General features: G+C 42.5%; 1 protein-coding gene across 5 annotated transcripts in view; it reads left to right on the top strand.

The window, feature by feature from the left end:
• Positions 1-13,656, top strand: part of atp2b3b (ATPase plasma membrane Ca2+ transporting 3b) — a 63,817-nt gene that overhangs the window by 2,603 nt on the left and 47,558 nt on the right. For all 5 annotated transcript variants that reach the window (XM_037773718.1, XM_037773714.1, XM_037773715.1 and 2 more), the window contains exon 2: positions 3,558-4,389. In XM_037773718.1, coding sequence (XP_037629646.1) covers positions 4,155-4,389 — 235 coding nt within the window. In that variant the 5' untranslated portion in view covers positions 3,558-4,154. The remainder of the gene's footprint in view (positions 1-3,557; positions 4,390-13,656) is intronic.

Genomic DNA, 13,656 nt, shown 5'->3' with positions numbered 1-13,656 from the left:
AAATAAATGATTGCAGTAGCAGGAAGCAGATAGACAGGGATAGCAACAAAATGAGGGAGTCAGGAGAGGAGGAAAAAGCGGATGGTAAAATAATAACAAGCAATGACACAAACCATGTAAAAAAAAAAAAAAAAACCCCAGACAATCCATAATGAATCCATATATATAGAGTAGACAGATACAGATAGATAGATGGGAGAGCAGGCAAATAAGAAAAGATGGAGCGAGAGGAAGCTTCAAAGGCAGAACTGGGTGACTCAGTCATAAACTAACACTCTCAGTCAGGATGGAGGCATGGCAGGGCAGAGAGGAAAAAAGGGAGGGAGACGATGCAAGAGGCAGAGGGAGCTGAGGGAGAGTGAAGAGTGGAGAGGAGGGAGGAGAAAAGGAATTAATGATGAGATTCTCTTCTTTTTTTTTTTAATGCTCATCCTTTAGAATGGACATTTAGAACGTGTTGTGTCATGTGTGACGCTGAGAATATTTAGTTACACGCAGCGCTAACTGCTCATGTGGGACGAAGCTTCGTCTCTCTCAGTGTGGCTGAAGTTGCTGTCCTACTTGGCGCTATACTGTGTCAGATTTATTCCAATTCAATCTGTTCCAGAGATGGGTTGAAATGTTATTTAGTGATTGGGGAATTGTTTTTCAGGGGATTCAACAAGCACAGTTCACTTCCCCTCTTTCGGGTGTCACAAGCCTTTTATTAGGCTGAACAAGTTGAACAGGAATTAATCGCACCTATAAGGCATGTGGATGTGTGCCGGCACGGCATGGTCTGTGACAGTGGATAGACTGTTTGAAGTTATCATTACTTGGGTTAAGCTAAAGGAACATGATGGTAATCATATTTATTTGTCTTATTAACAACAAATCCCAACAATTGATTGTGCCATAGAGCCGTTGTTGTCCAGAAAGTATTAAAACGCATTGCTGGAAATACTCACTAGAGCACCAAATACTCCTGTTTGAGTAATGGTTGATAAAAACTAGAGCGCCCAGTTGTTCAAGGAAATTACTGTCTGACTTGACTTTAGAAATGAAACTACATATTTATGAGGTTTTTTTAAAGATTTAAGTCCTGAGTACGAACCAATGGGCTTGGAACTGAGAGCCAAAGACAGAGGTTAGGGAAGTCAGAAAGTAGAGAAGCGAAGTCCCTCCCATTCTGGTGGACCACCATGGGACCTTTTTTCGGAAATATAAATATGTACGGTAGTCAACGGCGAGAGACAAATATTTTTTTGTATCCTGTTTGAATTGCGCCATGAATCACACATATGATTTTTCTCAATTTAAAATATAATTTTTCCAAGTCAAGAAAGTCTCAGTTTGTCGTAGTATCATTTAGTTTTGTGTTAAAGCTAGCAAGCTAGCTAACGTAGCTATGTCCCACGCAAAGATGTAACGTTATCTTACCTGATGTGTTTTATCCAGCGACTCCTGGTCTTTTTATCAGCCGGGAAGAGAAAGAAAATCAGACCCGTTGCTGGTGTGAGTTCATCCCAATAGGAAACACACAGGTATCGTAGCTTCAGAGAGAGAGACGTCACTACGACACTTTTGGGTGTGTCGTCTTTTTAATTACGTATTTTCAGCCTTATACTTCAACTATTTTATAACAATCTGTAACTTTCTTGACTTGCCAAATTATCTTTGAAATTGACAAATATCATATGTGTGATTCATAACGCAATTCAAATCGGATCAAAACATTATTTGTCTTTCGCTGTTGACTACCGTACATATTTTTTCCGCAAATAAAGTCTCATGGTGGTCCACCGGAAGGGGAGGGACTTTGCCTCTCTACAGAGAGATGGACCACCACCTTGTTGGTCTTTTCATGGGGTTTACTGACAACAAACAATAGAATAATGCCATCCTGTAGGGAAGGTGGTGCTTTATTTTTAATGGATGAAAGCAAAAGTAACTTTTAGGTGATTGTTTGATTTTTGTAGCTTGGAGAAAACAGGTTTGGTGGAATATAATGAATATAATGATATTCCTCAATCTCCTTTTTTTTGGAGATTATTTAAAGCTGTAAAGTATTTCATATTAATAATGGATGAAATGACTACAAGTTACAAGTATAATGTGAAAGGTGTCACTCATAGTGATGAACCCACTGAGAATTATCGCCAACTCTGCAGGTCCTTTGACCTCTTCTGTTAATTCATTGTTTGGGTTTTACGGTGTGGAACTTCACAACAAAACTCGACAACAAAGCTTACACTTGTTTGTAACAATTCGCCGAGCTAACGTGCTGTGCTTGGGTACACATAGCGGCGGTGGATGAGAGACCGCCGGCAGAGCAGATCGAAATATTGCTTTTCTACATGTTAAACTGTAACATCATGTTTATGCTTGTTGAACAGGTGTAAAGTAGACTTGATAAAGTCTTGGCTTTACACTTGCTAAAGTTTTACTGCACTTAATTACAGTAACGAGCGTAGTTCACTACACTGTCTCCACCGCGGCCTCTCTGATCAGCTGACTTTGCTGCGTGTGTGTGCGGCGAGCTCCTCCACAGCCCCCACAGCACCGACACAGAGCAGGGAAGAGGTCTCAGTGTGATAATAAATACCACGGTCTTTAGCCCGTTTAAATATTGGGTTTCGGTATCCATCCCTAAATATGATTTTTCTTATTCATCGCGTTTCAGGCAGTCTTTTGCGTTGTGTTTATCGTGCATGTTCACATCATGATGATGATGAAAATACGATTTATCGGTTTGCCCTAGTGAGTGTTGGACTTTTGTCAGCTCAAAGTGAATACTAATGATACTCCGTGTCAGCTGCATATGTAAATAAGCCACTGTTTTCTAACATGTCAGCAATAAGGAATTTATAAAGTGATGTCAGTGTTGTGTTCACAGCTTGTTGTGGTGCCCCCAAGTGGCCAAAGTGTTTTAGGTTTAAACATTGCATGAAGTGAGACAAAGGTGTTTATGGCTAAATGCGTGGAAAAACTGAGCAAAGGTGTATGTACTGTATGTGTGTCCTTTGAATATCTCGAAAACCTTTCATCCGATCTACTTCACACTTGGCGGGTGTTTTGCTGGGGACCCGAGGACGTGCATTGTTGAAGTGGGTGCAATTTGGACACGCGACACGCTCAATATTTATCAACTTTGAATAAACAAAGTCAACAGCGCTCTTCTTCGGGCTTCAGGGCTTCAGGGCTTCAGGGCTCTGCAGACTGAGTCAAGCATGTTGTCCGCGGCCCCTCAACAACGCTGCAAGCAGCAATACCAGGAACCAAGCAATCAGCCAGTTCCGAATGGGCACGCGTGCCGAACGGCCACGCCCCGAACAGACACTGCACTAGTACCAATAATGATCTTATATATAATCAGATGTATCATGTTTGTACCCATGACTGTATACATCAAGTCATAGCCTACTTGTGTATTTATTTAGATCAAGACCGATGTTTGATAGCAGCCACGGCATCAAACGTAAAAGTTTTACAATTGAATCTAGTCTCAGCATAACGATGGTGAGTGAGATCAATAAAACAGAGTGGTAATGTTTTATCTCTTCCTTTCTCTCTCTTAGGTCCTGGTGGTGCAGCAGTAGCTACCTCTAAACTGGATCCACTTCCTGTCTCTGGTTTATCAGCCGCCTTTGCCTTGCTCGCCCCTCTCTCCATCCGTCCGTCATCCCTCCATCCCCGTCTGTAAGTCTGTCAGCCCGTCCGTCTGTCTGTCCATGGACTGGCCGTGACCCTGGAGGGAGGGGGACAGAAACGAGGAAAGAGCGGAGTCGCAGAGGAGACGAAGGAAAAGAAAGCTGGATTCATTCAGACCCCACGCTTCTGAAGTGCCCCCACTTGCTGTCCTTGATCCCCCTCACCCTCCTCCTCCTCCTGTTATGGAGAATTAAAGGAGCAGTGGGAGGCTAGGCCAAGATAGTGAGGAGAAAAAAACAAAAACAAACAACCAACGCCCCCTTCATTGCCCTAAATGAAATTTAAAAAAGGGTTTAGGTGTATGATTATATTAACACATTTTCAAGTAAGAAATCAAGACTGAACCAAGATTCTCACTGTTGAGCACATGAACAACCCTCCACCAACCAAACGAAAGGGGAACTGAGTTGAGGACAGACTACAGAGCGAAGGGAGGACCAAAACAGAAGAAAAATCTTACTGACATGTCAACAACAGCCACTATGGGTGAAATGGCAAACAGTGCAGTGGAGTTTTATCCCAAAGGGACGCGAGGAGCAAGGGCAGACGGCAGCCAAGCAGGGGGAGAATTTGGGGTCACGGCGTTGGAGCTCACGGAGCTGATGGAGCTCCGAGGGACCGATGCCCTGCAGAAAATCCAGGAGAGCTACGGAGACACAGAGGGACTCTGCCAGAGACTACAGTCCCACACCTCTGAAGGTGAGCAGGCATGGATGGATGAATGGTTGAATTGTTAAAAAAGTAGATCAGTGGATGGATGAATAATGGAGGAGTAGATGGCTAGATGGATGAATGGATGAGAGCACAATTATGAAAAGACTTATGAAAGGAATGGTTGGGTGGATGAGTAGATACATGAATGGGTGAATGCTGGATGGATTTATAGAGTGGATAAATGGAGATGGACTGGTACACTGAGATGAGTTGAAAGAGCGAGTGGAAGGATGAGTGACATCGTACTCTTGGGTGGAGTCACACATAAACACCACTGCACGACTGTTGTTGCTGCAAACTGTGTCCAAATCATCCGTCTGATTCCTACGCCATCATCGTTTGGCTCAAACAAATGGAACAGGATACATGTCATTAATTATTCTATAACAAAATCACATTTTGTTGCGACACTAACATGCTGACAAAATGTTTTGATCACAAAAAAACTGATCAGGAGAAGATGAATTTTATTTTACTCATGCATTATTACTACGCAAGTAGACTGAATTTAGAAAATACACCAGTCTCACTGCAGTGCAGCACATCTCATACAGAATGAAAGCACTTCCATCAACAGTAAAAACACATTTTATTCATGGAGTGTAATCCTGGCTGGGATGGATTCCTGGATAAATTGATTGGTGAATGGATGATGGGATTATAATGGATGAATGGATGGAACGCTGATTGAGTAAATCCATGAATGAATGGATGAATGGAGTAAAAGTGTGCAAGGATCAACTAGAATCTCTAATAGCACACCTGCAATTATTGCAGACAGTTGTCTGTAATTGTGGGTCCATGTTTAGCACTGCAACTACTTGAAACATAACTAATTATGGAGGCCCGGACGGGACATGGAGGGGGAAAAATTGAAGGTTGAAAGAAAACAAAAGATGCACTTTTGCAAGATTTTCCAAAACGTTTTAGGGTCCCTATGACAGCTTGGAAAATAGTGATATGGGGCACTGATTTCGATGAATTTACTGTTTATCAGACCACAAATATGGGATCAGCAAACTTTCTTTTGCTGCCATTTTGATTTGCTACAGACGCTAACTGATGGCGGACATGGGTGTATTAAGAGAACTGGATACAGCGTTGGAGGCGGGGCCCCGTTCATTCCTATGAAAGTTGCTCAGTGGCGCATGATGCTAAAATGGCTCGACTTCCAAGTGGAAAGGTACCCGGATCTTCCGGCGATCTTCCGCATCTATTGGGCACATGGAACATGCGCAGTAGCGTCCGCTCGGTCACATGGCTCGGTCACATGGCTCGGTCACAGGGTCACAGCCGTCGTCACGCTGTCGTCACGCTGTCGTCACGCTGTCGTCACGCTGTCGTCACGGCTTGCTAACTCCGCCTCCCAGCCCTCGCTCCAGCCTCGGTCTGGATCTCATTGACATGAACGGAGGAAGGGAAATAACTCTGGATTCAGCTATTAGTGCGTTTTATAACTTTTAGGACCTAATGATTTAAATAGGGTCTATTACAGTGTTCGTATTGGGAAAGTGATTTACCTCCCAAAAAAATTATCCACTGAGTTACAGACGTCTCTTTCCCAATGTAAGTCTATGGGAAAAAGTCTTTTTGGGCCCAATGGCATCACGTGATGGACACGGAAATTGCAGTACCGCCGTTTGGCCACTACGAAAATTCGCATCCATGACTGACGCTCTTCTTGGGCGCTTGATGGGGGTGTGCGCTCCATTGTTGTGTTGTTTTTCCATGGTGCCAAACTCTATCTATCTATCTATCTATCTATCTATCTATCTATCTATTCAAATTGAAGAAGCTGCTTCAGAGAATTTGGACTTTCTTTGGTGATTGATTTAGTAGTTGACAATTAATTGATTCATCGTTGCAGCTCAGACCATTAATTAAAAAAATAATCAATTGATTAATCTATAATGAAAATAATAATAATCTCTCTCAAACACACAAACATGCATAAAAAAGAACAAGTTGTTACAATTATGCCAATCAAAGATTTGTAATGACTACGGAGGGTAGAATTTGGGTTTCTGTGTCTTTAGTGTGTGCGCCTGCACGCGCGTACTTGTATGTTCTAACAGGGGTGTGGTACCACACTACGCCCACTCCTTCAACTAGTTTGTAACCTAGCAACACAACAGCAGAGAGAAGTTGGCTGGGAAAGTCAGCAAGAGAGAGAAAGATGACTGAGAACTGTGAGATGGTGAGGAACAGAGAGGGGTGAATGGAGGAAGAAAAGTGTGTGTGTGTGTGTGTGTGTGTCTGTGTGTGAGAGAGAGAGGGATAGAGAGACAGAGAGATGGAGAAAAAGTGAGAGTTGGTGGGTGTTAAGTTACAGTAAGTCTGTGTTGAGTGTTGCTAATTTGATACTGCGAGCTGGTCAGGAATCAGTGCAGCAGGTCCCAACAAACCCAGCATACACATACACATACACACAGAGTCATGTATCTGCAGTTGTCCGTACAAAGCACAGTTGGCAAACAACAGACACAAACACACACACACAAACGCTGTGTCATCTGCCGTGACAAACTAACCGAAGTGCAAACACGGATGAAGAACGGTGTTTTCCCACCTTGTAGAAATCTAATGTCATTACTTGAAACTGCGCTTTCAGAACTGTCATGACCCGGCTTGTGGGCCATGACATAAACAGGAACAGAAACAGGAACAGAAACAAAATGGCAGATAATAATAATAAATTATTAATTATAACAAAGAACATAAAGAAGCAACTTCGGATGTGTGGTGTGTTACTATAAGCCGGGTTTCCACTAAAAGTTCCCGGGACTTTTAGGGCGTTTTCACATTAGGTACGATTGATCCGTACCGTGCCCGACTACAATTGCCCCCCTCCCCCACTCACCGCTCATCTTTCACATTAGTAAAGTCGTTCCGTACCCGAGTACACTTGCGTCATCATCCACGTGTGTTTGTTTATGTTGAGATCAGCTGTACTAGTGGCGGAGCATCGTAAAGTACTTCATTCAAAGACAGAAACAAAATAAAACTCACCAAAACAAGATCCCATAAAATGTCCCCATAACTTAATTTAGACCCTGGTCCCTGTGGTCTTAACGAAGAGTTCCTCAAAAGGTTCTTAGTTCCGGGGGAAAGTTCCTGCGGTGGAAACGGGGCTTTAGTCAGTGACATCACTAGTGTTCATTTGGAGCTGTTAAAGTAGTGTGAGGTAAAAGTGAGTGAGTAAAAAGTGTAACAAAAGGCTGTAAGGAAAAGGGGTTGGCAGGGAATAGAGCGAGCCAAAGTGGAAGCCTGGGCCTTTATATCCCGTGGAGCACTGGGCCCAGGTGCTCCAGATCTTAGGGACTGCAGTCAGGTTCCTCTGACACCTTGAAACCAACACAAGCAAACCACAGTTGACTTATACTGATGTCGCACACAAGCATAAAGTCAGTGTCCCAGAGGGATCATTGGCCTTCTGCCAACCACCCATAAGCACAAAACAATTACTCAAAGTAAAGAAAAAAGAAAACACAGTATGTAACGCTACGTGACCCCTCGGCCTGCTCCTTCCCCCACCCATCCTTAGCAACCCTGGTACCAGAGAAGCACAGCAGGCGCAGGTCACACAGGCAACATGAAATGATAGTATAGGATCAGGGATCACAATGGCAAAAATCTTTGCACAGGGTCATGAGACAACTCATCTGCTGTGACATTGTCTGTTCCTTTAGTGTGTCGAATGTCAAGGTCATAGACCTGAAGAAAACAACAAACATCTGGTTTAGGCTGCATTCACACGAGATCCGGCGTTGCAGCAGTTCGCCGCAGGGTTGTGCGGAGGTCTGGGCGGGCGAGTCACTTTAAGGGCCCATTAGCTGCGACGATTAATGCCTTTTTTCCCCCTCATGGCTGGGTTTTACAGCTCTGGATCGCAGGTTACGTGATTAGCCACCGCAGCGTGATCCTCCAAAAGTTGATTTTGTTTCTACTTTTCTGCCGCAGGCCGCTGCATTTTTTTGGCACCCTCTGCAGCCGCCGTAGCCCAAATGCACTACAGCCATTCAAAATAAATGGGGGAAGACTTGCGTTTTCGCCGCACCGCCTGATCTCATGTGAAGGCAGCCTTTGGGACTCAGGCTCCTCTGACACCTTGAAACCAAAACAGGCAAACCACAGTTAACTGATACTGATGTCGTGCTCACACACACAAGCAGACTACGCAGGGGTCCGTCACAGAACTCCCACGAGATATTTTCTGCTCCAGAGAGGTGAACTACGAAGCAAACTTAGTGGGTTTTAGTGAGGAATGTTGAGCCTGAAGCTAGAGTTTTCAACGTTAGGAAGGTGGCTCTCTTTTAACTTGGCTAGATCGCCATAGTAACTTATGCTGCACACCTAACCTGCTACGGACCCGGGGTCTCATTTATAACCATTGCGTACGCACAAAACGGGGCCTGATATATGCGTATGCTACTTCCCACACACGCAAAAGTTGTGATCTATAAAACCAAACTTGACCGGAGAATGTGCGCATGTTGTACGGAAACTTTGACCTGCATGCGTACGCACATTATGGAGGCGGGAAACTGGTGACACAGGTGGTGAGGTGGTGAATTGAAGCCAGATTGTAGAAATTAAATGTGAGAGGCATCATTATACGTTTATTTATGCCTCCCACACATTTAACTTCACTTCAAATCAAGTGTTATTTGTGCTCCATACGCACCTTACAAATGTAAAAGATATCAGCCATCTCAAATCTCAAAGCAAATTGTGATCAATATTTCATCAGCGCTGTCTCGCCATCACATTCCCTCCACCTCCGGAGTGCAGAGGAGAGGGCCGGATTACCGACACTCGTGGTCAGTTGTGGAGCAACGTAACTGTTGAAATCATCATCATCAGTTGTAGAAATCCAAGATTACATCAAACAGCTTTAAAGAATGGCAGAACAGAGCGCCAATAGTTTTAATAATATTTTCTCATAGTGTTCATATATCACCATGTACGATATTAGTCTTCATAAAGTTGTGTGTAAAATCGCTACAGTGAACAAGACATGACAGATTCACTTATGTATAGTTTATTAGATAGGGACAGATACAGTACACATAGTCAAACATCTTTACATCTTCACCTCCTGCACGTACAGTATGGATGGTGTAAATTAGCAAAATGTGGAAATAAAGCCAGTGACAGCTCTCACACAGTCGTTAATCTCCATATCCTCATTATCATTATCAGTCCTAATTATAATGCAGGCCAAGTTCACCATAAAAACTTAAATAAATAAATAAATAAATTGTGTTCACTTATCAAACTTCCTTTTTCAAATGATATCCAGGGTGGGGGGATATTACTGATTGTCTCAATAATTTTGGCAAGTTGTGAATCGATCAGTCTGATTGCTGTAAACATATAAACACTGCGGTGACACTCGTAACATGCTGCGTGGAGGATGCACTGGCACTGTGAGGACTATGGGAATTGTAGAATTAGGAGAGAACGAGTGTTCAGGGACCACCTTGCCCACAAGCACCTCGATCTCTGTGTCAGAAAGAAACTTTTCTTGGTCTTCCTCTCGGTAGTCGCTGTGATTCACCGTGAAGATCCATTGATCAACAGGCTCATTTACATTCAGAAACATTCAAGAGGTGCTTTGCATCAACCATTTATGGTTGAATGTTGGTGTTTAGACGGCGGGATATGAGGCTGATCCATGTGCGCACATTTCCAGGTGGACTGTGATTTATAAAGGGAACATTGCCTGCAGGTGTGCGTATGCACAGTTGTTTTTTTTTGGCGCACTCCATGTTCGGCTTTTGTGCGGACGTACATTTTTACTATGGATCCTACTCATTGTTTTATAAATGAGACCCCTGGTTATGTTCAGAGTTCCCGATTGAAACCGGCTATAAAAAGCGCCTTTCACTAATCAACTCCTTGCGTCACCATTCTTGTAAAATACATTATATATGCAAACTTGTCAAGCCTCACCATTACATTAGTAATGCTGCTAAAATGAAGCCGTGCAATTGCAGTAGCACAAACTGTATGCATCGCCATGGGAACCTACATGCATTCAGTTGGTGATGCAGAAATTCTAAGCAAGAATACTGTACACAGCAAGTGTATTTTTTTTTCCTGTTAACTTCAGGTAATAATAAACACTTTTACACAGCATATCATCCATAGCTACAGTCATGATGAAGGCACAACAACTACATACTTTACCACTTTGGATTATGTTTTCATGCTTGGTCCTGATTTGCTGCCAAGTCCATTTTACACCGCCAGTATTGCAGCTAATAGAACTCTGATAAGAAAGTTGATTAGTCTGTTGGTATTTATCACAGATAATATTCAACCAATAAAATTAATTTCACTCTGATGTGGCCAAAAAACAAAGTGATTTCCACTAAGGGTGTAACGGTATATGCGTATTCGTATTGAACCGTCTGAGACGTTCGGAAGTCTGATATATCTGGATACACTTCAAACATTCAATTTACGACGGCATCACCCGTATATGTCAGTTAGTGGAAGGAGACAAAAACAGACTGGACGGCGAGTCCTTCTGTGTGTTTATTGCTGCTTTGTGACCACACTCGATCGTAGACAATACAGAATTAAAGCACATCCAATCAATCAATCAATTTTATGCAGCACCACCATGCAGCATGGTCCCAATACACTTTACAATTAAAAAAGAATACAAAGAACACACAGCAAGCACATCAAATAATAAACATTAAAAGTAAAACAACCACAGTAAGAACAGGGATGTTAAAAGGGCTGATGGACCCGACTAAGTTCAGGGGTTGGCTGTAATAAATACAAGAACAGACAGAACACACAGCAAGAAAATAAATAATACACCATATAAGAACAGCCACATTAAGAACATTAGTGTTAAAATTATATTAAAAGGGGATTGACCTGACTAAGCTCTAGGGTAGGCTATAGTAAAGTGAATAATGGTAGGTTTTCAGTCTTGATTTAAAGATTTCAACTGATCTTGCTTCTTTAACGTTTAATGGAAGGCCATTCTAGAGATAAAGGGGCATGGTAGGCAACTGTTGACTGAAGGAAGGACCAGGAGACCACCATTAAGAGAGCGAAGAGGTCAGGCCGGTGTTTACGGTGTAATTAGCTCAGCTAGGTAAGGTGGTGCAAGACCATGCAAAGGTTTATAAGTTAGAAGAAGAACCTTAAAATCCGCTCTAGCTTGTACTGGTAACCAGTGAAGAGAGGCCAGAATGGGTGTCACAGTTTCACTTTTTCTAGTTTTGTAGCTACAGCTTTCTGAACAAGCTGAAGACTTCAAGTAGCACAACTAGGTAGACCAGGGAAAAGGACATTACAATAATTAAGACAGGAGGATTCAAATACATGGATAACAGTTTCAGCATCATGCGATGATAGAATAGGTCGTATTTTGTCAATATTACTAAGATGCAAAAATGCTGTCTTGGTAATAGCCTTTATATGCTAGACCAGAATCAAAAATCACTCCAAGGTTTTTGATGGTCCAGCTTTCATCAATGTCCCTATCGTTTTCCCTGCCTGCCAAGGTGGCGGATAGCCTGACGCTTTTACCTGCCACTGCCAACAATTTACCCGCATTTGGCGGGTGGCTGGTGCTAATTTCAGACCCTGAGCGTAGCAGTGGTGATTAATGCCATATTTGCAGGTTATTTCACCAAGGGGAAGCATGTGGATATAAAAAGGCAAAGAGCCAAGGACTGAGATTGTATTGTTGTAGCTTGCACGTTGATAAATATGAATAAAACCATGAAAGCACTGTACCCAGAATACCAATGTACTTCTCCAAACAGCTTAGAAGTATGCTGTGGTCAGCAGTGTCAAACACTGCACTCAAATCAAGAAGCAGCAACATTGATGTTAAGTTGGAATCAACAGTAACTAATAAATTATTGACTACTCTGTTCAAGGCAGTTTCAATGGAATGACGGGACCGTAAGCCAGATGGAAATTTATCAAGAAGGTTGTTGTTAAATAAGTAGGTAGTAAGTTGATCAGCGACAGCCCTCTCAAGTAAGTTCGACATGAACGGAAGATTGAAAATTGGTCTATAATTCTTCAGGTTTTGTGGATCAGTGTTAGGTTTATTGAGCAGCGGTTTAATAATGGCAGTTTTAAAAACTGAGGGCACAGAGCCAATGGAAAGCGGCATGTTGATCATGTCAAGAATAGGACGATTTAATATAGGAATTATCAACAGGTCAGAGTCTTCCTGGGGGTAATTTGGGTTTTATTTATATTACATTACAGACATTTGTTTTATTTTTGTTATTTTTTGTTATTTTTATATTGATAATATGCCAGTATTTGAGTGCCTTGGCTGTTCAAGTAAGAATTATGGCCAATGTGCAACTGTTGAATGTTTATAATTGTCAAAATAAATGAAAAAAAAAAGTTATTTTCTGCATTTTCTCCGTTTTCCCTATTCCCAAAAACCTACCAAACCGTGACTCCAAAACCGAGGTACATACCGAACCATTAATTACCGCAACAGCCCTAATTTCCATTTATCCTTCACTATGGGACAGTGTTGGGTGTGTGACCGGTCCATTTTGTGCGTCAGAAGAGTCAAATGACGCAGCAAACACCCCCTTTTATGGGAACGTACGTACACAGGGCCTGATGAAAAAAACCTGGGTTAACAAAGAAAGTTAACCACCGTCGTGATACCCATTATCTCTGACTGGGATTTTAGGTTTTGTTGAGCCAACCTTGCTGTGTCAAACTTGCTCCGTAGTTCACCCCCTCTGATCTGAGGCATTTGACGGCGTTGAAGGCGTCATGATTACAATAAAAGTGATCACAGAGGAGGAGATGAATTGGCAGATCAGATAGATAGATGGGAAAATATTGTTATATACAGTAGAAAAATACTCATGCCAACAGAAATGCATATTATTTGGCAACAGTACTACACAAATAGATAGATACACACCGGGGTAAACGTTATGATGCAGTTGATGCTGAGCACCATCTGTAATACGATACACAGAGCAGAGTGGGGGTTAAACCAATATAGAATGGGACACACACACACACAGATATGGATACCCCAGCACTGCAGAATGAGACCATTATATCCACATTGAAGAGACAGAATAGAGGAGGCGTAGAAAGAGGGAATGAGAGAAAGAGTGTGTGCGTATGTGTGTGTGTGTGTGTGTGTTGGGGGGGGGGTTGAGGAGGGAAAGCTAGAACAGCTTGCCGCATTGTCAAGGACACATCAAGGAGAGATTGAGAGAGGGAGAA

This window comes from Sebastes umbrosus, chromosome 6, assembly GCF_015220745.1.
Source record: "Sebastes umbrosus isolate fSebUmb1 chromosome 6, fSebUmb1.pri, whole genome shotgun sequence".
Taxonomy (NCBI): domain Eukaryota; kingdom Metazoa; phylum Chordata; class Actinopteri; order Perciformes; family Sebastidae; genus Sebastes; species Sebastes umbrosus.
The sequence above is the reverse complement of the archived record's forward strand: the minus strand, read 5'-3'. Positions and strand labels throughout refer to the sequence as shown.